At 42.0% G+C, this 23,249-nt stretch overlaps 1 protein-coding gene across 2 annotated transcripts in view; it reads right to left on the bottom strand.

Moving 5' to 3' along the window:
• Nucleotides 1-23,249, bottom strand: part of LOC126089994 (solute carrier organic anion transporter family member 74D) — a 258,239-nt gene that overhangs the window by 64,625 nt on the left and 170,365 nt on the right. For both annotated transcript variants that reach the window (XM_049906953.1, XM_049906952.1), the window contains exons 4-6: nucleotides 18,079-18,273; nucleotides 12,557-12,697; nucleotides 3,039-3,215 (exon numbers count right to left, since the gene is read on the bottom strand). In XM_049906953.1, coding sequence (XP_049762910.1) covers nucleotides 3,039-3,215; nucleotides 12,557-12,697; nucleotides 18,079-18,273 — 513 coding nt within the window. The remainder of the gene's footprint in view (nucleotides 1-3,038; nucleotides 3,216-12,556; nucleotides 12,698-18,078; nucleotides 18,274-23,249) is intronic.

Here is a 23,249-nt window from a genome sequence, read left to right on the forward strand (position 1 = left end):
TTGTCCATTTATTTGTGTTGTTGTTGTTGTGGTCTTCAGTCCTGAGACTGGTTTGATGCAACTCTCCATGCTACTCTATCCTGTGCAAGCTTCTTCATCTCCCAGTTCCTACTGCAGCCTACATCCTTCTGAATCTGTTTAGTGTATTCATCTCTTGGTCTCCCTCTTCGACTTTTACCCTCCACACTGCCCTCCAACACTAAATTGGTGATACCTCGATGTCTCAGCACATGTCCTACCAACCCAGCCCTTCTTATAGTCAAGTTGTGCCACAGGCTCCTCTTCTCCCCAATTCTATTCAATACCTCCTCATTAGTTATGTGATCTATCCATTTAATATTCAGCATTCTTCTGTAGCACCACATTTCGAAAGCTTCTATTCTCTTCTTGTCTAGACTATTTATCGTCCACGTTTCACTTCCATATATTGCTAACCTCTATAAAAATACTTTCAGAAACGACTTCCTGACATTTCAATCTATACTCGATGTTAACAAATTTTTCTTCTTCAGAAACGCTTTTCTTGCCATTGCCAGTCTACATTTTATATCCTCTCTACTTCGAACATCATCAGTTATGTTGCTCCTCAAATAGCAGAACTCCTTTACCACTTTAAGTGTCTCATTTCCTAATCTAATTCCCTCAGCATCACCAGACTTAATTCGACTACATTACATTATCCTCGTTTTGCTTTTGTTGGTGTTCATCTTATAGCCTTCTTTCAAGACACTGTCCATTCCGTTCAACTGCTCTTCCAAGTCATTTGCTGTCTCTGACAGAATTACAATGTCATCGGCGAACCTCAAGGTTTTTATTTCTTCTCCGTGGATTTTAATACCTACTCCGAACTTTTCTTTTGTTTCCTTTACTGCTTGCTCAATATACAGATTGAATAACATCAGGGAGAGGCTACAACCTTGTCTCACTCCCTTCCCAACCACTGCTTCCCTTTCATACCCCTCAACTCTTATAACTGCCATCTGGTTTCTGTACAAATTGTAAATAGCCTTCCGATCCCTGTATTTTACCCCTGCCACCTTCTGAATTTGAAAGAGAGTATTCCAGTCAACATTGTCAAAAGCTTTCTCTAAGTCTACAAATGCTAGAAACGTGGGTTTGCCTTTCCTTAGGCTTTCTTCTAAGATAAGTCGTAAGGTCAGTATTGCCTCACGTGTTCCGACATTTCTACGGAATCCAAACTGATCTTCCCCGAGGTCGGCTTCTATCAGTTTTTCCATTCGTCTGTAAAGAATACGCGTTAGTATTTTACAGCTGTGACTTATTAAAATGATAGTTCGGTAATTTTCACATCTGTCTACACCTGTTTTCTTTGGGATTGGTATTATTATATTTTTCTTGAAGTCTGAGGGTATTTCGCCTGTCTCATACATCTTGCTCACCAGATGGTAGAGTTTTGTCAGAACTAGCTCGCCCAAGGCCGTCAGTAGTTCTAATGCAATGTTGTCTACTCCGGGGGCCTTGTTTCGACTCAGGTCTTTCCGTGCTCTGTCAAACTCTTCACGCAGTATCATATCTCCCATTTCATCTTCATCTACATCCTCTTCCATTTCCATAATACTGCCTTCAAGTTAATCGCCCTTGTATAGACCCTCTATATACATCTTCCACCTTTCTGCTTTCCATTCTTTGGCTGGCTCTGAGCACTATGGGACTTAACATCTGTGGTCATCAGTCCCCTAGAGCTTAGAACTACTTAAACCTAACTAACCGAAGCACATCACACACATCCATGCCCGAGGCAGGATTCGAACCTGCGACCGTAGCAGTCGCGCCCATTCTTTGTTAGAACTGGGTTTCCATCAAAGCTCTTGATATTCATGCAAGTGGTTCTCCTTTCTACAAAGGTCTCTTTAATTTTCCTGTTGATCTCATTTTTGAGACGTTTGTATTCCTTTTTGCCTGCTTCATTTACTGCATTTTTATATTTTCTCCTTCCAGCAATTAAATTCAATAATTCTTCTGTTACCCAAGGGTTTCTACTAGCCATCGTCTTTTTACCTATTTGATCCTCTGCTGCCTTCACTATTTCATCCGTCAAAGCTACCCATTCTTCTTCTAATGTATTTATTTCCCCCATTCCTGTCAATCGTTCGCTAATGCTCTCCCCGAAACCCTGTACAACCTCTGGTTCTTTCAGTTTATCCAAGTCCCATCTCCTTAAATTCCCATCTATTCGCAGTTTCTTCAGTTTTAATCTACAGTTCATAACCAATAGATTGCGGTCAGAGTGCACATCTGCCCCTGGAAATGTCTTACAATTTAAAACCTGGTTCCTAAATCTCTGTCTTACCATTATATAATCTATCTGATATCTTGTAGTATCTAAGAGATACTATCTAGTATATAAGACATTTTTATTTGTGTACTAGTAGTAAAAAGTATTTTCCCTGTTTTACAAATAAAAATAAGAAACTGTGTTTCGCTCAAGGCGAACCCTTTCCAAAAACAAATCTAATTGTAAATAAGCACAGACGGAAGAATTTCAACCTCAAGAAGATTAATTCACCCCTTTTATGGCTTTTTAAAACCATCAGTGAAGTTTTCATATTTTAATATTTGTTTCATGTTTTTCAAAGATCTTGGCTGCAAAGCGGATGGAATTTTGTACCGCTATGGGCTCCCTCTCGCCCCCCCCCCTTCCCCACACACCCGCCCCTATGGGATGAGGATTAAATATGAAAAAAGCAGACCTAATGCTGTTTGGCTGTTTCTAGTTGTTCTTGTGAGTCACATATGTAACGAAACTGACGTTGCTTCGCTTGGCTGTTACTGTAGCTGAAGCGTAATAATGGTGTGGTACTAATTGTGCGCCAAGTATGTGATTGTACTCACCTGGACAAGATTTATGTCCAGCGCGAAGGGGACTCCAATGAGGCAACGACAAAGTCGGAGGAATACGTAGCACATTTTTTACTTCCATGTTGTACGTACGGTGAACAGAGTTACTTGTAGCAAAAATTTTATTTTAGGTGTTCGTGTCACTTCCATGTGACGAGGACCAGAGGAGGTTTACATACCGGACAGAGAGGTCCTCTCGGGCGGGTTCTCGGCCGCCGCCAGGGCCGCTTTGTCGCCCTTGGCCCTCAGCCGCTCCTGCTCGATCATCCGACGGACGGCGGCCCGAGGCAGCTGCTTCGGGAAGAGCCCGATCACCGTCGCCATCACGAACAGCATCACCGCCAGAACCATCCATCCTGCCGCACAAAGAAAGGCCGTCGCTGTCGCAAGTCTAGCGTCGCCAATAGGCTAAGCAGTAGTGGAATGGGGACTAATATTATTCTGGCAGCATGACAAGCAATACTTCTTCACCTAGTGAAATGCTCTTATTATGGCCACAGGAAATTTAAAATAAATTCATAAAAATGATTTCAAAGTTTTCACCAACAGTTGTATATGACGAGAGTTGCATGCTATTCTCATGATGCCATTGTGATATTTTACGTGTTGTCCAAAAATTTAGTATACAAAAGTTAAACGTTAGCGAGAAATGGTAGTATATTGTTAGAAAAAGATATCCATGGCGTATCGTAATTAATATAGAAAACTGACTTAGCTGAGAGGACACGATAACAGAAGCAAAAACGTTCGAGTAAAAGTTGATCCGCGACCGAGCTACTTGCTACAAAACGGCCAATGTGTGATTACGGGTTGCCACACTTCAGTATGTAATACTCTTCTAGTTAATAGAAATGCATTTGAAACGTAAAGTTTTCGATTAAGTTCTCATCTAATTATCGTAAACTTTCACTCAAGGCTTACCTTAACAAGAAGTGCAACGCTTCTTCAGGACATTATATTTTACAATTTACTGTACGCTCCCAGCTGTTAAAGCAACAGTTATACGTGAAATCGTCAAAATTGGATGGAATACTGCATTCGCCGCTACAGAGAGCTACGAACTCTTTTAAACACCTCCGGACCATCTCGTAAATCACGACAAGTCTGTACAATCACTGCTTCGGTTCTTCGACAGTAGCAACCACACGCAGGAAAGAACCCAAACGATTGGACTTAGGTGATCTTGGAAGCTAAGGCACAGATCCTTCTTCACCCATCCGCTTGGACCATAACTACTGGCACGTTACATGTAGTTTTACCCTAGCAGCAAAGTGTACCGATGCCCCATCATTCAGATACCACATAACCAAACTATGCTATGGACTATGGGTGAAATTTGAGCGCAGTTAGATCAGGACTGAACTGAAAAGCTGACATGTCAAATATATTTGCACTAAGACAATATTTCACAGTGACATCAGTAGCAGCTGATAACCAGACTTTCATAATAATCTCGCAAAACTGCTAGTTTCTAGACCTATTTTTATTAGAATGTCTGTTACATTGTAATTTCACTGCAGTATTCGTAAATAATTGTGATGTACATTGTCTGAAATATTATACATAAAATCAAAATTTAATAGTCGGCATATAGCATACAGTAGTGCTCAAAACAATGAATTATTTCTGAAACTGAGAATGCGGAAGAAACTTCACAGCAGATTAAAATTGTGTGCCAGCCCGAGACTCGATCTCTGGACCTTTGCCTTTCACAGGCAAATGCTCAATGAACTGAGTTACCCAACCACGACTCACGACCCGTCATCACTTCCGCCAGTACCTTTTCTTCTTCCTTACAAACTTCACAATAGTTCTCCTGCGAATAGGGATATTGCAGTTTTCTTAGTGGTGGGCGTGACAAGACATCCTGTGAAACGTTACAAAATGCCTTTTCCGAAAACTACCTAGCATAGGTAATTCGGAAACCCACTCACGGTGGAGGTATTAGAACTAATGGCAACAAATAGGCCTGACCTCTTTAAAGATATCCGTGTCAGAACTGGTATCAATGACCAGTAGGCAGTTATACCAACAATAAATACCAAAGTACAAAGGAGAACTAAAACAAGTAGAAAGATTTATTTTCAACTATACAAAGAAGCAGTAATGAGGAAATTGACTCCTTTAGTTCAGAACAGAAGCCTATAGAGGAACTATGGCTCAAATTTAAAAGAATATTTGACCCTTCGCTAGATAGTTATGTAGCTAGCAGGAATTTCATGATGACAGGGATCCTCAATGGAATACAATCACTATAAAGAAACTTCTAAAGAAACAGACAGATGCATAATACGTATAAAACGAACCATAGAGCTGTAGATTGGGTGATACTAAATGAAACACATCTGGTTATGAAGACGTAATGCGTGAAGCCTTCAACGACTACCGCAACAGAATGATGTCATAAGATCTTCCACAAAACCCAAAGAAATCTGATAGTACTGTAAGTAGCACTGTAGTTGGTGTCCAATCACTCACGGATGAGACGAACTGAAATTGAATGCAGTAAAGGAAAACCAGAAGCGCTTAACTCTGTTTCCAAATGCTTCTTTACATGAGTATTGGCCCAGCTTCAATCTAGTACCACTGAGAAGATGGATGATACAGATATTAGTATCACTGGCGCTAAAAAACAACTGAAATCGCTAAAATTAAACAAAGCTCCAGGACCCAATGGGATCACTAATTGATTCTACAGCCAATTTGTGGCTGAATTTTCGCCTCTGTTAACTATAATCTATTCTTGAACAAAGAACGTCGCTCAGTAGTTGGAAGAAAGCACAGGTCACATCTGTCTACAAGATGGATAGGAGACGTGATCAACAAAATTACCATCCAACATCCATTTGTTATAAAACCTTAGAACATACTCTGAGCTTAAACAAACGGAGGTATCTTGGACAGAATGACCTCTTTCATGCCAACATATACGACTTCACTTTTCTCATATGACGTAATGAAAGCCATGGATTAAGGCAGTCAGGTAGATGCAGTATTTCATAATTCCTGAAAATCGTTTGATTCAGTACCACACCTACTCTTATTATTAAAAATACGATCGTATGGGTACCAAGCAAAATTCGTGAGTGCATTGTGGAATTTTTGGAGTCATCGACAGATATAGACGTAACTTTGGGTGTATTCCAGAGAAGCGTGTTGGGTCCCTTGCTGTTGATATTGTATGTTGGTGAACATGTGGACAATATTAACGGTAACCTCAGACTTTTTAAATGTTCAAAAATGTAAAATTCTACACTTCGCAAAACAGAGATGCGTGGTATCCTATGACCACAGTATCAACGAGTCACAGTTGGAAACGATGATCTCATACAAATACTCGGGTGTAACGCTTTGTAGGAACATGAAATTGAGAGATCGCATAGCATCAGTCGTGGGTAAAGCAGTTAGGAGACATCAGTTCGCTGGTAAAATACTGGGGAAATACCATCAGCATGCAAAGGAGATTGGTTACAAATCAAACGTGCGATTTATCCCACAATAGTGCTCGACTGAGTGGGACCCGTACCATATAGGACTTGTTTAGGACTTAAAGGGGCTACTGAAAGCATGCAGACAAAGGCAGCACGAATGTTCACAGGTCTCTTACTGAGACGGAGCTATGCTGTGCAGACATTCATCTATCGTATATTCTACATCTTTGGATTTCGTGGTGAAGTTAAAGTTTAACTACACTGAAGCGCCAAAGAAACTGGTATAGGCATCGATATTCAAACACAGAGATACTTAGACAAGCAGAATACTGCGCTGCGGTGGGCAACGCCTATATAAGACGCCAAGTGTCTGGTGCAGTTGTTAGGTCGGTTACTACTGCTACAATGGAAGGTTATCAAGATTTAAGTGAGTTTGAACGTAGTGTTATAATCGGTGCAGGAGCGACGGGACACAGCATCTTCGGAGTTAGCGATGAACTGCGGATTTTCCCGTACGACGATTTCACGAGTGTACCGTGAATATCAGGAATCCGGGAAAATATCAAATCTCCAACATCGCTGCGGCCGGAGAAAGGTCCTGCAAGAACGGGACCAACGAAGACTTAAGCGAATAGTTCAAGGTGGCAAAAGTACAACCCTTCCACACATTGCTGCAGATTTCAATGCTGAGCCATCAACAAGAGTCAGCGTGCGAACCATCCAACGAAACATCATCGATACGGGCTTTCAGAGCCGAAGGCTCATTCGTGTATCCTTGATGACTGCACGATACGCCTCGCGTGGACCAGTCGACACCGACATTGGACTATTGATGAGCGGAAACATGTTGCCTAGTCGGACAAGTCTCGTTTCAAATTGTATCGATCCGATGAATGTCTACGGGTTTGGGGACAACCTCATGAATCAATGGATCCTGCGTGTCAGCAGGGGAATGTTCAAGTTGATGGAAGCTCTGTAATGGTGTGGAGCGTATTCAGTTACAGTGATTTGGGACCCCTGATACGTCTAGATACTACTCGGACAGGTGACACGTACGTAAGCTTTCTGTCTGATCACCTGCATCCATTCATGTCCATTGTGCATTCCGACGAACTTGGGCAATTCCAGCCGGAAAATGCGATACCCGACCACCAGACTCCCCAGACATGGACCTTATTGACCATATCTGGGATGGCTTGCAACGTGGTGTTCAAAAGGGATCTCCATCCCCCGTACTCTTACGGATTTGTGGACAGTCCTGCGGGATTCATGGTGTCAATTCCCTGCAGTACTACTTCAGACATTAGTCGAGTCCATGCAACGTTCTGTTGCGGCACTTCCGCGTGCTCGCGGGGGCCTTGCACGATATTACGCAGCTGCGCCAATTTCTTTGGCTCTTCAGTGTATATCAGTTTTGGGGAGTGGTTTCTCTTTGTTGCCCTTGTATAACTCGACGATAATTTACACTGCCTTGGAATCACTGTCGTGAAATAAAACAAGCAGCCATTCAGCTAAAGGAGTACTGCTAAAGACCACAATATTATATTCACGCTTTTACTTGGAGCAATTGCAGAAACCTTGATTGACTTGAAGCTGAGTTTAGAAGGAATATTACGGAAAAATAAAAGTTAAATTCCTGCTGCGGTCCTGACCAGTAAATACAGAGATGCTGAGTTCAAGTTTGCTTGGTTTTATGAGACAAATGCACATGGTTCCCAAATGTTTAGATTTAAAAAGCAGGACCCAACCGTAAAATCGTCTATCGTATAACCAGAACTTTGCTTTGCCGTAGCTATCAGTATAGTGCGTAGTATTGTACAGTTTAACAAAAAGACATTGAAAATTACAAGAAAATACAATGTGAGTTGATTATTTACTGCAAGTGCGACGTCAAATAGTAGTGTCACTCGGTATTTACAAGTTCAATACTTGATTATGATATAAAGAAACCTACCTATTATTTGCTATTCGTGAATTTCTGGGCCACATAGGAAAAAATACAAGAAACTGTATAGCCTTACAGAAGATTCGACGGTTGATGAGTAACGCATTCTACTTCGGGGGACGCTCCTCATTTAAGCAGTATTTCCTAAAATCCAAAGAAAAGTGGACTAAAAGGCGGCTGTTATAACAGAATATAGAAATTCCTGTTTCTGCAAACATCTGAGAATGTATAGAGGATGATAGTCTGAGGTTTCGTTCAGTCAGTATAATCGTGTTAAACGTCTTTTTATAGATCTTGTTACTCACACAAAAGACTCGGGGAGAAATATAACCAACATAACAGCCATATGAGTGTCCTATTTGCGAAAACCTTGATCTACTTGAAGCTGAGTTTAGAAGGTATATTACGCAAAAATAAAAGTGGAATTCCTGCTGCGGTCCTGACCAGTAAATACAGAGATGCTGGTTTTACGAGACAAATGCACGTGGTGTTTTATGTTCCGATCAGGTCTCACTGTTTAGTTCAAAATAATCAATGCAAACTGATGGCAACATATGTGAACATACAGGAGCCTGTAAAATGCCTGGCTTTCTACAACCGCACAAAGGGATCTACGAACATCCGTAGTGTTGGGCGCAAAACAAGCACATAGCCCCCTGCTGTGCTCTAATTTTTAAACGTCTGCAGATTATACCCCCAAGTCATTTACAAAATGAACACCAGTAAAAATACACAAAGAAGGGTATTCGTCAAGGAACATAAAATTAACATATCATGGAAAAGGTTGTCATACAATTAGTAATAGACATTCATGCCACATTATTAGAGAGAATGAAGTTGTCTCTGATTGATAAAGGAATAAAAGCACATACCAGCAGCAGCAGGAGGAGCGACAAAAACGGGAGGATTTAAGGGCTGGGCCACACTGCAGATAATGAAGTGCTTTCGTCTCTGTCGTAGCTCAAATGTTAACTAGCTTTCGGCAAGTGAGCTGCTTGCAAGAAACTGTGAAAAAATGCTTTTCTGTGTTGTATTCACAAAAGTTTAGCAAATTAATGTATTTTAATGCTACAAAACGTTTTTCGGTATCATTCTGAAGAATTGTTTAGATACTAAGTCAAATTCCCTTTACTTTGCACGTAACAATTTCATTGTAATTAAATGCTTAAAAGTAAATGCTGTTTGTACTTAAGGAATTAAAAGTTTTTAAAAATTATTTTGTTTTTATCACTGAATAATTTTCTTATTGACAACAACAAATATATTTTTAGATAAAACTTATTTCTCTTTGCAGAAATATAATTTAAAATATATAAATGAACACATAACGTAATTGCCCAAGTAGAATGTAGCAGAGAAAAAAGCAGGGAGCCAAAGTTTAGTAAAACCAGTCGCTGGCCAACTCAATGCTGAAATTTGTGGAACCTTCTGCGTCAGCATCTAGTATTCAAAAAACTCCAGACCAAAATGATATGCAAGAAGATGTTGTAAGATTATCTCACTCTGAAACTGAATTTATAGGTAATGAAAAAACTGATAGAAATAACAAAAATTAAGAGCCACTTAGAGAGGATATTCACGGAGAAACTGAAGAGCTCAAGGAAACTGTAGAAAATCTTGTAGATAATTGTAAATTGAATGAAAAAGACTGGAAAAGAGCGCACGAGATAGAGAGGGAGAAAATGAAGAAGGAAACTAATATTTTGTTTTCGGACGTCTTTTTGTTTCTGTACACAGGCAAGGCGATAAGAATAATATGAAAGGTGCTAACCGACAGTTAATGTCTGATTTGTTCCACATCAGTCAACCAAATCGTGAGAAAATTCAGAGAACCTAGATTGCATACTCAACTACAAACCGAAGTTTGTACTGTTCTTGCTGTAGGGTTTTTCGCACAGGCGCACGTTTGAACAATACATCTAAATTTGCTACTGTTTTCAAGCTTAGTCCTAAGTTGTTCTAAGAAAGTGTTTACGACCAACAGGCTTTTCCTAATATCTGTATTGGAAAAAGTGGCTTTTATTAATAAATATTTATTAAACAATATTACTTGCTCCGCTCCAGAATGACTGGGGTTTCCCTACGTACCGTGCGCTGGCGTAACTGTCTTTCGCACAGCTGGCCACAGCACTCAAACCCACTATCTACAAACGCGAAACCTCAGGAAAAGATCAAACTTGTTTTCCAAAATGGAGTACCTTAAGAATAAGTCTAATCGCCCATACAACAATTGATCATGTTACCCAGACAGCATTTGAAACAGTAAACAGGAAATTGAGAAATATTTTAAAAAGGTTTCTAGACATCACGTTGGTTTTTCTTGAAGAAAGATCTTGCATTCCTCGGACACAGGGAGTATACGCTACGGGAAGTAAAGGAATTTTCTATAGCTGACAAACTTATCTAAATATGATGATGTACTGAGAGAAAACTTGATCAAGGTTGAACAGTCCACTCAGTCACAATTGGGCAAAAGATTTTCAAGCAATACCCCACAACACAAAGTGAACTGAGCTTCTGGCTGGAATTCTTAAATTTTAAGTGGTTACAAATAATTCGAAGTATTTTTGTATAATCTATGACAGCATGTAAGGTACTCCTTATTTACAGATTACATTTTACTCTATTATTTCCCAAATTTACATTTTACACTGATTCTGTAGCAGTCAAAAAGCCCTGGCAGCAACGCGAAAGGCATAGCAAGCAGTAAGATTACGATTCCCACGCTGGCTGAAGAAGTCGCTGGACCGGCTCGCATTGCCTGTAGACAATGGGGTTAAGTGCTGTGGCTAGCAGTGAGAATGACAGTTACGCCAGCGCACGATACGTAGGCAAACCACAGCCATTCTGGCGCGGAGAAAGTAATTTTGTTTAATAAATATTTGCTCATAAAATGCACTTTTTTCCAGTACAGATATTAGGAAAAGCCTGTTGGTCGTAAACACCTTCTTAGAACAACTTTGCGTCGGAAGGAAGTAGTCACTCCAATAAACAAATGAACAATGCTGAAGATATCGAAGTTGTACGAAGAGTAACGACGTTCCACGACTGTGAGTACGAGATCAAGACTGCGCGCCATTCGCCAGTCGCCCATAGGATGCCTTCCGATCTAGTTCCGTCGTAAGACAATCCTCTCGGTAAATACCTTGTTTTGAATTAAAAGTAATAGATTATTTCTTTAGTGGCGTATAATGGCGTTCGTGAATAAACATATCGTGAGGGCAAGCAACAATATTATTTCAACTAACATAGCTTCCCGCTTTCATCACATAGAAAGTACAGAATTCAATTTCCAGAGAACCCGATGATGCTGATACTGCTTCTGCGTGGGGCATCAGCTACGAGAGGTTCTCGGCAGAACGGGTAGGAGGAATTCGCAGGCGACGACTGACTTAGATAATCCGAGGACGGTTTGTATTAATCTCTGTGAATCCCGGACGGAAATGCACGGCCAGTCATACTATACGCCTCTTATGCCATCTTCTACAAACTTGCCAACTACACTGTGACACTTTTGGATATTTAGTAAAAAAAGAAGGGGGGATCCTAGAAGCACACCGGACATCTCGCACGTAGATCAAATCAGTGAAATCATTCTTTACTTTCACATAGAAAGCAGAAAAGCAAAAGTAAAGGAGTCTTTTTAGGTTATTTTCAGCAAACAGGGAAGAAAGCCACTAACAGAACAGAAGATCTTTGCAGGTACTGAACAGGATCATTTGTACAAGACCTAGATTCAAAAGTTCATTCAGGAGTTCAAAGAAGAATTTATGAACTTAATCAAAAAGCCTTGTTTGTACCCTGTGCAAACAACTCTCTCAGTCTGTGTAGCTTAATCGGTTTTAAAACAGCTGAGACTTTTGGGACAAACTACTCTCACAATTACAGTTTTTCGTCGCCTTCAGTACCAGGTTTCGTTGTTTTTGTCTTATTGCGGTTATGATTAACGTTCCTAATATAGCAAAACCGCGCAATTGTTAGTAAGGATTTGACGATATGTGCCCAGCCTATCTTTAGCTATTCTGAGCCAACATTTTACTGTTTCTCATCTGAGTGCTTATCTCAGCTCCCTCCTAACTTTCCGAGGCACAGTTGAAAACCATCTCCGAGTATGACTCCCCTTTTGATCTCTGACAATCCCGAGATTTCTCCTAGAAACTTGGCCATTTGTTGTTGTCCTTCGGACTTACGTTTTTTTACCAATTGCAGGAGATATTAAAAGTTTTAGAGATAACTGGCTGTGGGTAGTTAACAAGCATAGGTGGTAAATGGGAGATGTGCGTAGAGGGTGAGGAGCTGAGACTGCGGGAGGCGTACTCACCTATCCACCAGGCGCCCAGCCAGCGCGGATCCTTGGTCGTGATGGTGGGCGTCAGGCTGGGAGAGATGAAGAACTTGAGGCACAGCGAGGCGAGCGAGTAGCCGATAGCCGGACCCAGCATCCGCAGGAAGTACGATAGGCCTGCAAGCAAAGCGCAAGTGCGTCACTGCAAGTTTACGATCGAGCATATGCGTAGCTGGAACATCTGAGGCAGCAGATATTATTTTTCCCTTATAAAAATCTAATTTCTACTCATTTACCAAATCGATCTACAAGACATCCTCCCCCCTCTGGAACCTCTATTCTCCTCCAGTCAGATGTTTCTCTCTCCCTCTTCAACCGAACTTCTCCATCAACCTTCCTCACTCTTCCACTCAATCTTCGATGATAGAGACTGCCAGACTGCTGTCTGCTGAACATGCTGTACACACGACGGCATAACAGTTGAACATCGATTACCATATTATGTTTGTACACAAAGCTCCTATACGATGTGGTGGCCGCGCGGTTTGGAGCACCTTGTCACGGATTGCGCGGCAGCTCCCGCCGGAGTTTCGAGTCCTCCCTCGGGCATGGGTGTGTGTGTTGTTCTTAGCATAAGTTAGATTAAGTTAGTTTAACTAGTGTGTAAGTCTATGGACCGATGACCTCAGCGGTTTGGAATTCCCCACATTTGAACATTTTTGAACTATGTGTTGGTGACATTCACAGGAAATACAACCTCGACATGCTGTAATTACTCCGAACTACGTCTCCCTAATCGAATGAGTAGAAATGTCCATATAGTGTGGAAGTAGTGACTATTTTGTAGCTTAAGTATTCACTATATAAATGCCTGGAAGTGAAACATGGACGGTAAATAGTTTGGACAAGAAGAGAATAGAAGCTTTCGAAATGTGGTGCTACAGAAGAATGCTGAAGATTAGATGGGTAGATCACATAACTAATGAGGAAGTATTGAATAGGATTGGGGAGAAGAGAAGTTTGTGGCACAACTTGACCAGAAGAAGGGATCGGTTAGTAGGACATGTTCTGAGGCATCAAGGGATCACCAATTTAGTATTGGAGGGCAGCGTGGAGGGTAAAAATCGTAGATGAATACACTAAGCAGATTCAGAAGGATGTAGGTTGCAGTAGGTACTGGGAGATGAAGAAGCTTGCACAGGATAGAGTAGCATGGAGAGCTGCATCAAACCAGTCTCAGGACTGAAGACCACAGCAGCAGCATATAAATGCCGTGTGGCATGGTCCTCCCGTCGGGTAGATCGTTCGCCTGGTGCAAGTCTTTCGAGTGGACGCCACTTCGGCGACTTGCGTGTCGATGGGATTGAAATGATGATGATAAGGACAACACAACACCCTGTCCCTGAGCGGAGAAACTCCCCGATCCATCCGGGAATTGAACCCGGGCCGTTAGGCATGACATTCCGTCGCGCTGACCCTCAGCTACCAGGGGCGGACAGTATTCACTATTGTCGAAACACATACCCATTGTGAAGTATTCGCTGTTCGTTACTTTAGTTACTGATTACTATTACATGCAGATCTCTTCTACGTCTGGAACCGCATGACCGCTACGGTCGCAGGTTCGAATCCTGCCTCGGGCATGGATGCGTGTGATGTCCGTAGGTTTAGTTAGATTTAAGTAGTTCTAAGTTCTAGGGGACTGATGACCTCAAAAGTTAAGTCCCATAGCGCTCAGAGCCATTTGAACCATTTTTTCTTCTACGTCCATGTGTGATGCCGACTGATCAATTTGAAGTAAACAGCTGTACACCTTCAGTCGTAAATTTTGAAATCTATTAAGCTACCGCTTTCGATGTTACATGACATCGTCATCAGGTCACTCAGCAAGGATAAATCGGGTAACGGCCTGATGACGAAGTAATGTGGGACCGACTCCGGTGGCTTAATAAAGAGTTCGAAATTCACGGCTGAAGATGTTCTGCTGCTTAAAAATGGTTTATCTTTTTATTTTTTTGTGAACCCTCCTGTGGCTGTAATACTATCGATACAAATCACATTTTTGTTTATTTCCTGGCTCTTCTATGACAGAAATCACAACGTCTGCTTCATTTCCGCTACACGATAACTGCATCAGAATATGAGAAAATGTACTACATTATCGTCAGTGAGAGCTAATGTGAATATTCTTTGTGCAACAGAAGTAATCTATCCTTTCAGCTCAGATCGTAATTTAATTCTAAGGTCGAACTGAACACTTTCCAAAGAACGTAGGCAGATCGAAGAAATTGTCGTCGTTGAATACAGTTCCTACACTAGTCACTCAGCCAATCTTTTATTCGCGTTTGGATTCGTAGGACAAACGAGTCGTGTCCACGTGAAAGGAAATGGAGGCTTACGAAAACCCAGCAAGACACGGACACGAACTGCGTGCGAAAAAGAAAACACGGCGAGTGACAAAATATTTTCGGTAGCACGTATCACTGCTAATCTTGCACTGGAAATAATAGATTATAGGAATTCGGTAACTACCCAGGCGGCACGAACTGCCAGTGGGGAAGAAAACATACGAGTGCCGAAACGTTTCACGCAGTAACGGCACAATACTTTGAGTCTCGTGGCGTATTCGTTATTCAGTGACGAGTATACACGATCGCTTTGTGACTCGTATTTTAGGTTTCGCATTACTCAAGCCCGTGCACTTTCCGGAGGTGGTGCTTTACTGTGGATGTTCCACGCCTTTGCTGTGATAAACGAAAAAGTGGTTGATTCGCGCTCCACAGTCTGATTCAGACCCCTTCCGCGTGTTTTCTTCCACCGAGACGTCAGCGAGTCAGAACGAAACAGTTTATCATTTACTACTGTTGAACGTTGAATTGGATGCCAGAGTTGAAACACAACCTTGGAAACACCCTATTCTAAAAACTGTCTACGCTCTACGATAGGCAGAAAGCCCAATCAGACAGTGGAGTGACGAAAGTGACCTTCAAAACTTCGAGCAAATTCTTGCCTCCGTCTCCAAAACAATGATCTCTCTTTCTTATCTGTCGTGGGAAAAAGTTTTCTTCCAATGTCTGGGCAGCTGTTCCTGTAATATTCCTTGGTCTTCACATAAAGTAACGTAATTAATAGTGCTCCATTTATAGAGACTGATTCAAAAGTAACTGTACTCACTTCGTGGGTGTAGTGTATGATCAAAATAAGAGTAAAATGGTAACTAAAATTTGTCTGAATTTGCTTTATTTCCAAGAGTAAAATGGTAACTAAAATTTGTCTGAATTTGCTTTATTTCCTAGCTGGGTAACATGATTTGTGGTAGGCATTACATCATGGGCCAGTACCGGCTTTTGGCGTGTCGCGTTCTCCTGCTTATCGACCGATGTTGCTTTGCACACACCTCTACACTACTCAATTGATTCTGGCACGAAATGCCTTTTTTTACTTAACTTTTGTGTAGTCCATTGTACTCCATGGCACTCTCGTAGTGTAGTGGCACCTTAAATCTGTCGTTAGTCCATAGCCTACAGTCACTGTGTAATGGAAATTTTTGGAAATTTGTGGTAAGATCTTATGGGACCAAACTGCGGAGGTCATCGACCCCTAAGTTTATACACTATTTAATCTAACTTAAGCTAATTTACGCTAAGGACGACACACATATCCATGTCCGAGGGAGGACTCGAAGCTCCGACAGGGTGAGCCGAGCAGACCGTGACAGGACGCCTGAGACGGCGCGGCTAACCTGCGCGACCACTGTGTACTGTACGATGGAGTACTCAAACGCCGCGCGGGGTAGCCGCGTGGTCTGTGACGCCTTGCCATGGTTCGAGTCCTCCCTCTGGCATGGGTGCGTGTGATGTCCTTAGCGTAGGTTCGTTTAAGTTAGTTTAAGCTGTGTGTAAGCCTAGGGACCGATGACCTCAGCAGTTTGGTCCCATAGGAACTTAACGCCAATACCCCCCCCCCCCAAAAAAAAAAAAAAATCCGCAACGCTAAATGTGGGGATATGCAGTTCCTTTACACCGCAGGAGAAAGACAACGCGGGAGTAGCAATAAGACAGCATGTGGAAATTTTTCCAAACAGAAGAGTACCGGATCACACACTTTCACAGCAGTGGACAGGGGTTTAAGGGAATGTGACGTTCGTGGTGCGCCTCGGTTAGGTCGGCCTTAACTGGATGGAGTGCGTATAGAGAACGTTCTGGAAAATAGATGAAGAGCCGACCACACGTACCCGCCGTGTAAGTACCACTGTGGGGGTTTCTCAGTCAAATGTATGGCCCCTGCTTCGGAAACAGCAATTCCATCCATTTCACCTGCAGCAGGTGCAGGAGATGACGCCTGTAGACCACCCTAGACTTCAGGCTTTCTGTCAGTGGTTACTCGAGCGCCATGCTGCTTATGTAGCGTTCGGTCGTCGGGTACTGTTGACTGATGAGAGACTCTTTACCCGGGAGGTTATCGTGAACGCTCATAAGGTCCACGTGTGGGAGTTTCAGAATCCTCAGCTAACTACAGTACGAGGATATCAACATCGTTTTGCAGTGATAATTTTGTGTGGTACAGTGGAGGATCAGTTATTCGGACCACATGTTATTGCACTGCGTCTAACTGGCAAGGTGTATAGACAGTTTTTGGAATATGAGTTGCGTGGTCTGTTTCATGATGTTCCACTCGCTACACGAACCAACTTATGTTCATGGACGACGGTGTCCCTGCACAATTCAATCGGGAGGCAACAGGGTATCTCAATCTTACTTATCCCGGTAAGTGGGTAGGTCGCGCGGGACCGTTGCTTGGCCCGCATGATCTCCGAATCTTAACCCCGGACCTCTACCTTTGGGGCTGTCTCAAAGAGCTCGTGTATGGTGTCGCAATTGAGAATGTAGCACAACTACAGCAGCGAAGTGAAAATGGGAGTGCAACAGTGCAGAATGAGATGAACGGAGACTGAAAGATCCCCAGAGCGTTAAGATAGTGAGAACATCGCTGTCTTCGTCTACAAGGACATAATTATGAACATGTTCTGGGCTGAACCTACAGTACGTAGTTGGATTGAATTTTGGATCCCTTCGTATCGTTGGTTTCTAAGAAAAACTAATTTTGTGTTGCTCTTGTGGTGCCTACTTTACTACATAACACTGAAATAAAACAGTTTCAGGCAAAACTTGATTTAACATTTTACGCTTATTTTGATGCATGCATAACACCCACCACGTGTGTACAGTTTTCAATCACCCTGTATATTTCAATAAAATCTCGGCAAGTCGTTCTGATGTTGCACTGGGAAGACGAAAGTAAGTTCTGGGATTTGTGCCAACTCCCTTAGTTTACTCTCAACTCTTACTGTCTTTTACTGAAATACATTTCCCCCTAAACACAGAATGGTTTCGGATACCACCGCTAAACGTTGACAGCTTGTTTGATGTGGGGAGATTTTGGTGTCCAGTGGATGTCTACAGGCTCACTCCTCCGGCTCACTCGAGAGTGCGGGACAGATTTTGAGCGGCAGGGCAGGATCGCGGGACACTGGGGCGGAGAGCGACGACAGCACTTACTGATGAGCGCCGGCGTCTTGGACTTCTTGATGTTGTCGTCCATGTAGGAGGTGCCCAGCGTGTAGTAGAGCGAGCCGCCGATGCCCGCTATGAAGTTGGCGCCGAACAGGATGAGCTGCGGCGCGAGGCTGCCGGCAGAGCTGTCGCACGGCACGCCCCCCTCTGGCCGGCACAGCACCTTGCGCCGCTCCTCCTCTGCAAAGCGCGTTTTACTCATGAAGATGGATGTCGAAACGTGCGAAACGCACGAAGTGAAATACAGTAGAAAAGCAAGTCAGAGTAGTCAATGTAACACTTCTCCTGAAGGAAACGCCAGAGAATGTCATTTCTTACTCTTATTAATTTTGAAATTCATAACATAACACAATTTAAGTACAAGAAAAGATCATTACTTTTGATAATATTGCTACAAAAACCACAGATGGCGATCACGTCACTTGCTGAGTAGCGTAGATCATATTTTCTTACATTGTGTTCCGTGGAACTCCGGGGTTGCGTGGAGACCACTCAAGAGTTTCACGTAATTTTAATTTCTTGTTTCAAACATTCAAGAAATTAGCCAAAAAATAAAAATTAAAGGTTTTCGATATAAGGAAACAGAATAACAATAGCCTTCACTTCTACTTACTAATTTGCACAGTTGGTACAATTGCGACACCAGTACTGGATAACGCTGTATTTAATAGAGACCAGACAGCAACCACCGACGAATCTTGGCCTGGGATGTGTCTGATCGATATGTGAAATTTGGAACAGGAAAGACTGAGGCTTGGGATATTGTTTTCTGGAGCTTGGGATGGGTACTAGAGTTTTGTTCTGAGGTGAGGATATGGGTCCTACGTTTATTGCTGCTTGGTTGGGTAAATAGCGGCACGTAATTATAGATTAGGAAGAGGAAGCGATCTAAAGTTGTCTCGGGATAGAATAAGGGGAGATGGGAGACGGGAGGGAGGATATGTTGGAGTAGAAGCGACAGCAGCCCAATGTTGAGGAGAACTGAGGAAACAATGGTGTCTTAAGCTTCAAGTTTATAGGGGGTATGGCACCTACGAAGTTCAGAAAAAGCGTCGGGGGGTGTGGAAGTGAGGGAAGGGGACATGACACTACAGTTGAAGTTCAGCTGGTAGTGGATGCGTATGAAAAATAAAGGCAGGTACAGCAGGCGAGGTGGGAAACTTTATGGTCTAGGACTTGCAAAAAGTGCTAAAGTTATGGAGGTATAGTGATCTAAGCTGTGTCGTCGAAGATGGAAATGCCATATTTAATTGTAGACATTTGAAATATATGGTTGCTGTCCTCAATTCGCATAATCTGTGCCAAGATAATTCTGAACGCATAAGCGTTTCATCATGTAAAGACATCGAAGTTAAGGAAACATTCTTTCTAAAAGTCGTAAACTTAGTAGCTTATTCACGAGATATCTGTAATGAAGGTTACACCACCTGGTAACAAGCTTTCTACATCCATGACAGAAACGAGACTATTGCTTTCACCAGAACAACTGGAGATACCTGAGAACTAAAGTCACTGACTAGTTACTAAACTCTGTACACCGAAATCTTTTACCATGCATGCAATAATACTCAGTTGCTAATGTAATCTGTTGAACACACTTTATGGAGAGTGCTGATAAAGTGGTAGAGCAATGTTTTGTCATTTAAAAACTTGCTGAAAAATTTGAATGAATGCCTGATGGCATGCACATTTGTTTAACAGCACATCGAGCATTTTTTTGCATTCATACATAAACAAAACTATTAAAATTTGGAGGAAACATGCATCATCCAAAGATAAAATACATGCACCATTTCGATCATGTTTACCGATCACTTTTCCCTCTGACACAAATCTGTACAGGGTATTAGTGCACAGTAATTCATCATAATTTTGTAGTTGAACTTAATGTCAGTTTTACGAGATAATGTCAATAAAAGTGTCAGTCTGCTATGCTCCTTTTTAAATTACCTTGTCCACAACCCAATACAATCATAATGAGCTGTATAAATCTGAAAGTTTCAAGTATCATTTAAATATCATGTTCTCATCTCCATAATGCCGTACTAAACTAATGTTACTGTGTGCAGGATTAGACTGAGAATATCCTCCCTTAATTTCAGGCCTTAGATGATTAGTACTTTGGCTAGAACCCGGTATCATAGCTACTCTTATGGCTGATGACTAATTAAAACCAATAAATGATAGGGTGTCTTGTGAAGAAACTTTAATGTGTTCTAGTCGCACAGCAGCTATCAGCTGTTACTTGTTCACAAATCATTATCGATTATGAATTCCAGATACTTCCAAAGACTTATACTACCACTAATTGGATTAAATCAACACGTGCCTTTGATTCATGGCAACCCTGTCAGGATAGTGTTTTGAGGCAGCTTTCGATTTCTGCAGTGAGAGCAATAAATGAAGGATAACTTAGACTTAACTTTATTAATGTAATTTACGCCTTTTTCTTCTCAAGAGACATCAGGCAATTTTTGTTTCGCTAGTCTATTTGAATTATGCAGTGCCATTATGCACCATTGATTATTTTGTGACATTGTTTGTGATAACTCCCGTTTTTTTTCAACTATTCCAGTGTGTTTATGTAAATCTGTGGTTGGCTAGTGTATTGGTGGTGGTTACATGAGAGTATTCGTAACAGTGTGAGGTTTAGGAAGTTAAATCACCCAGATGTGTTCCTTGATGAATGAGCTAATTTAGCAAGTCAGGTAGAAGGCAAAAAGATAATGAGGAAGTAAATAACCTTGACGTCAGTCTCGACTGCAGTATGCTGTAGGAGATGGGTAACCAAATTGGCTATATTTAGTACTTTTGGACTACAATCTTATGGATTTGTAGGTGGACTTTAATCAAGTTGCCTGAATGAATGAATAATTTAAACATAATATAACACGACTAGTAGGTTGTGGACAGCATATCACACGTTACTGTATCAACAGGTGGTACACACAGATTTATTGCGTATTAATGGCATGTTAAAACGGCAGTAGTTTGAATTAACCCCATCTCGCATAACACCACGACTTAACCCTTTTACAAAATTGATAATTATCAGAAACGATGTATATCTCTATCTGTGAGTTCTGTTTCATTACGCTAGGTTATACTTTCAGCTGATGTATACTGTATTTTGAATATACCCAGAGCGTAAGTATCTCTGTCGTAATATATTTTGTTTACCAAATGAAAAAGACAACATATCTTCTAAAATATAATCTGCCCATCATATAAATATGACTTTGTTTATAATTTTATGATGAGAATTTCTTTTACTTTGTAAATACTAAGCTAATAAGTGCTTGTTTTTCCCGCTCTTTTAACTACTATCGTTCATAACTAATGCGATGTTTGGAGTCACTGTTGACAATAGAAACAGTTAGAGAAATGAATACTATTTCCTGATAAAAGCACGTTTCATATTGTATTGGCTTAGCACAGCAGATGTATGCCTTGTGTCATGAGAGCTGAATCCCAGTAGCAGAAGACGATTGCTTTAAGACACTGATGTGGTGGAGTCAATGTCTGTCCATTCTTCACTGGACAGGCGATAGCATCCAGGAGAACATCAGCTGCCCCTAAGCCCTTCACTGGTGCCAGCAGCATGTGCCAAGGTGAGTTCACATTTCCGACAGCGCAGCTTACCCCAAAGTTGTTCCTCTACAGGTCAGTGAGTCGGCTGACCGCGCCCTTCTGCTGAGTGGGTCACCAACCCATCTGTCCATGTGTGTGCGTGCTGTGACTGTGTGGTGGAGCGGGCAGCTGTGGCCGCGCGGTTCTAGGCGCTTCATTCCGGAACTGCGCTGCTGCTACAGTCGCAGGTTCGAATCCTGCCTCGGGCATGAATGTGTGTGACGTCCTTAGGTTAGTTAGGTTTAAGTAGTTCTAAGTGTAGGGGACTTATGACCTCAGATGTTAAGTCCCATAGTGCTTAGAGCCATTTGAACCAATTTTGTGTGGTGGACCCTACCTGTGCCCAGCTGCATAGCTGTTTTTACCATGTCAAAACAAAACAGAAAATTTTAAAAATGGTTCAAATGGCTCTGAGCATTATGGGACTTAACATCTATGGTCATCAGTCCCCTAGAACTTAGAACTACTTAAACCTAACTAACCTAAGGACAGCACACAACACCCAGCCATCACGAGGCAGAGAAAATCCCTGACCCCGCCGGGAATCGAACCCGGGAACCCGGGGAGAAAATTTTAATAAACGTTTTTGGAACAGTGATAAAAAGTTTTGTAAAACATTTTTATTTTTTAAATTCAGTCTTGATCGCACCACGTATGCTACAACAACATAGGTAACCGGTTTCGGTCATATCATATGACCATCATCAGACCCATGGCATCCTTCGAAGATGGTAGGTGGAGCACTCTTCTCAGCTGCTGTGATGTCAACTGGTGTTGACCAGTCAACCAGTTGACATCACAGCAGCTGAGAAGAGTGCTCCACCTACCATCTTCGAAGGATGACATGGGTCTAATGGTGGTCATGTGATATGACGGAAACCGGTCACCTATGTTCTTGTAGCATACGTGGTGCGATCAAGACTGAATTTTAAAAAGAAAAAAAAATTTAAAAGAGAAAATGACAGCGTGGGATGGCAGGTAGTGGTGTGCTGGTAGAGCTGACGCACCCAGATCCTGGACCCAACCACTATAAAATCATACACGACAAAGGCGAACATTTCAGAGCAGACTCATTCAGCACTAGGAGTCAGCCTATGAATGGGCAGCTTAAGGCACCCCACACCCTGGAGTGGCCAAAGCATGCTACTTCAAAGCTTCTGCCACTGACGTGCTCCCTGGGAACCAACTCAACAAGCATTCTTCAAAGGGACCACCCAGCTCAACCCTTTCGTCATCTTGCAGCAAAAGCGAGACTTCTGCCACTCAGTGGACATTGGTTGCATGCAGGCCAGGAACAGTCTCTTAGGGCCCTCCTATTTGATCAGCATCACAATGGTGACAGCTATAACTGACAACGATTCTTGAAATCCACCTGTACTGAGTTAAAAATGGGTGGTGGCCTACGTATCTTTCTCTCTGAATGAACAGCTGACGTATTGCGGAGATTAGTGACAATCAGATAATAAGAAAACGTGCAATTGTAAGCGAGGTTAGCGAGGACCTTAGGCCACGGTGTAATTTTTTCA

The sequence above is a fragment of the Schistocerca cancellata genome, chromosome 1, assembly GCF_023864275.1.
Source record: "Schistocerca cancellata isolate TAMUIC-IGC-003103 chromosome 1, iqSchCanc2.1, whole genome shotgun sequence".
NCBI classification, from domain to species: Eukaryota; Metazoa; Arthropoda; class Insecta; order Orthoptera; family Acrididae; genus Schistocerca; species Schistocerca cancellata.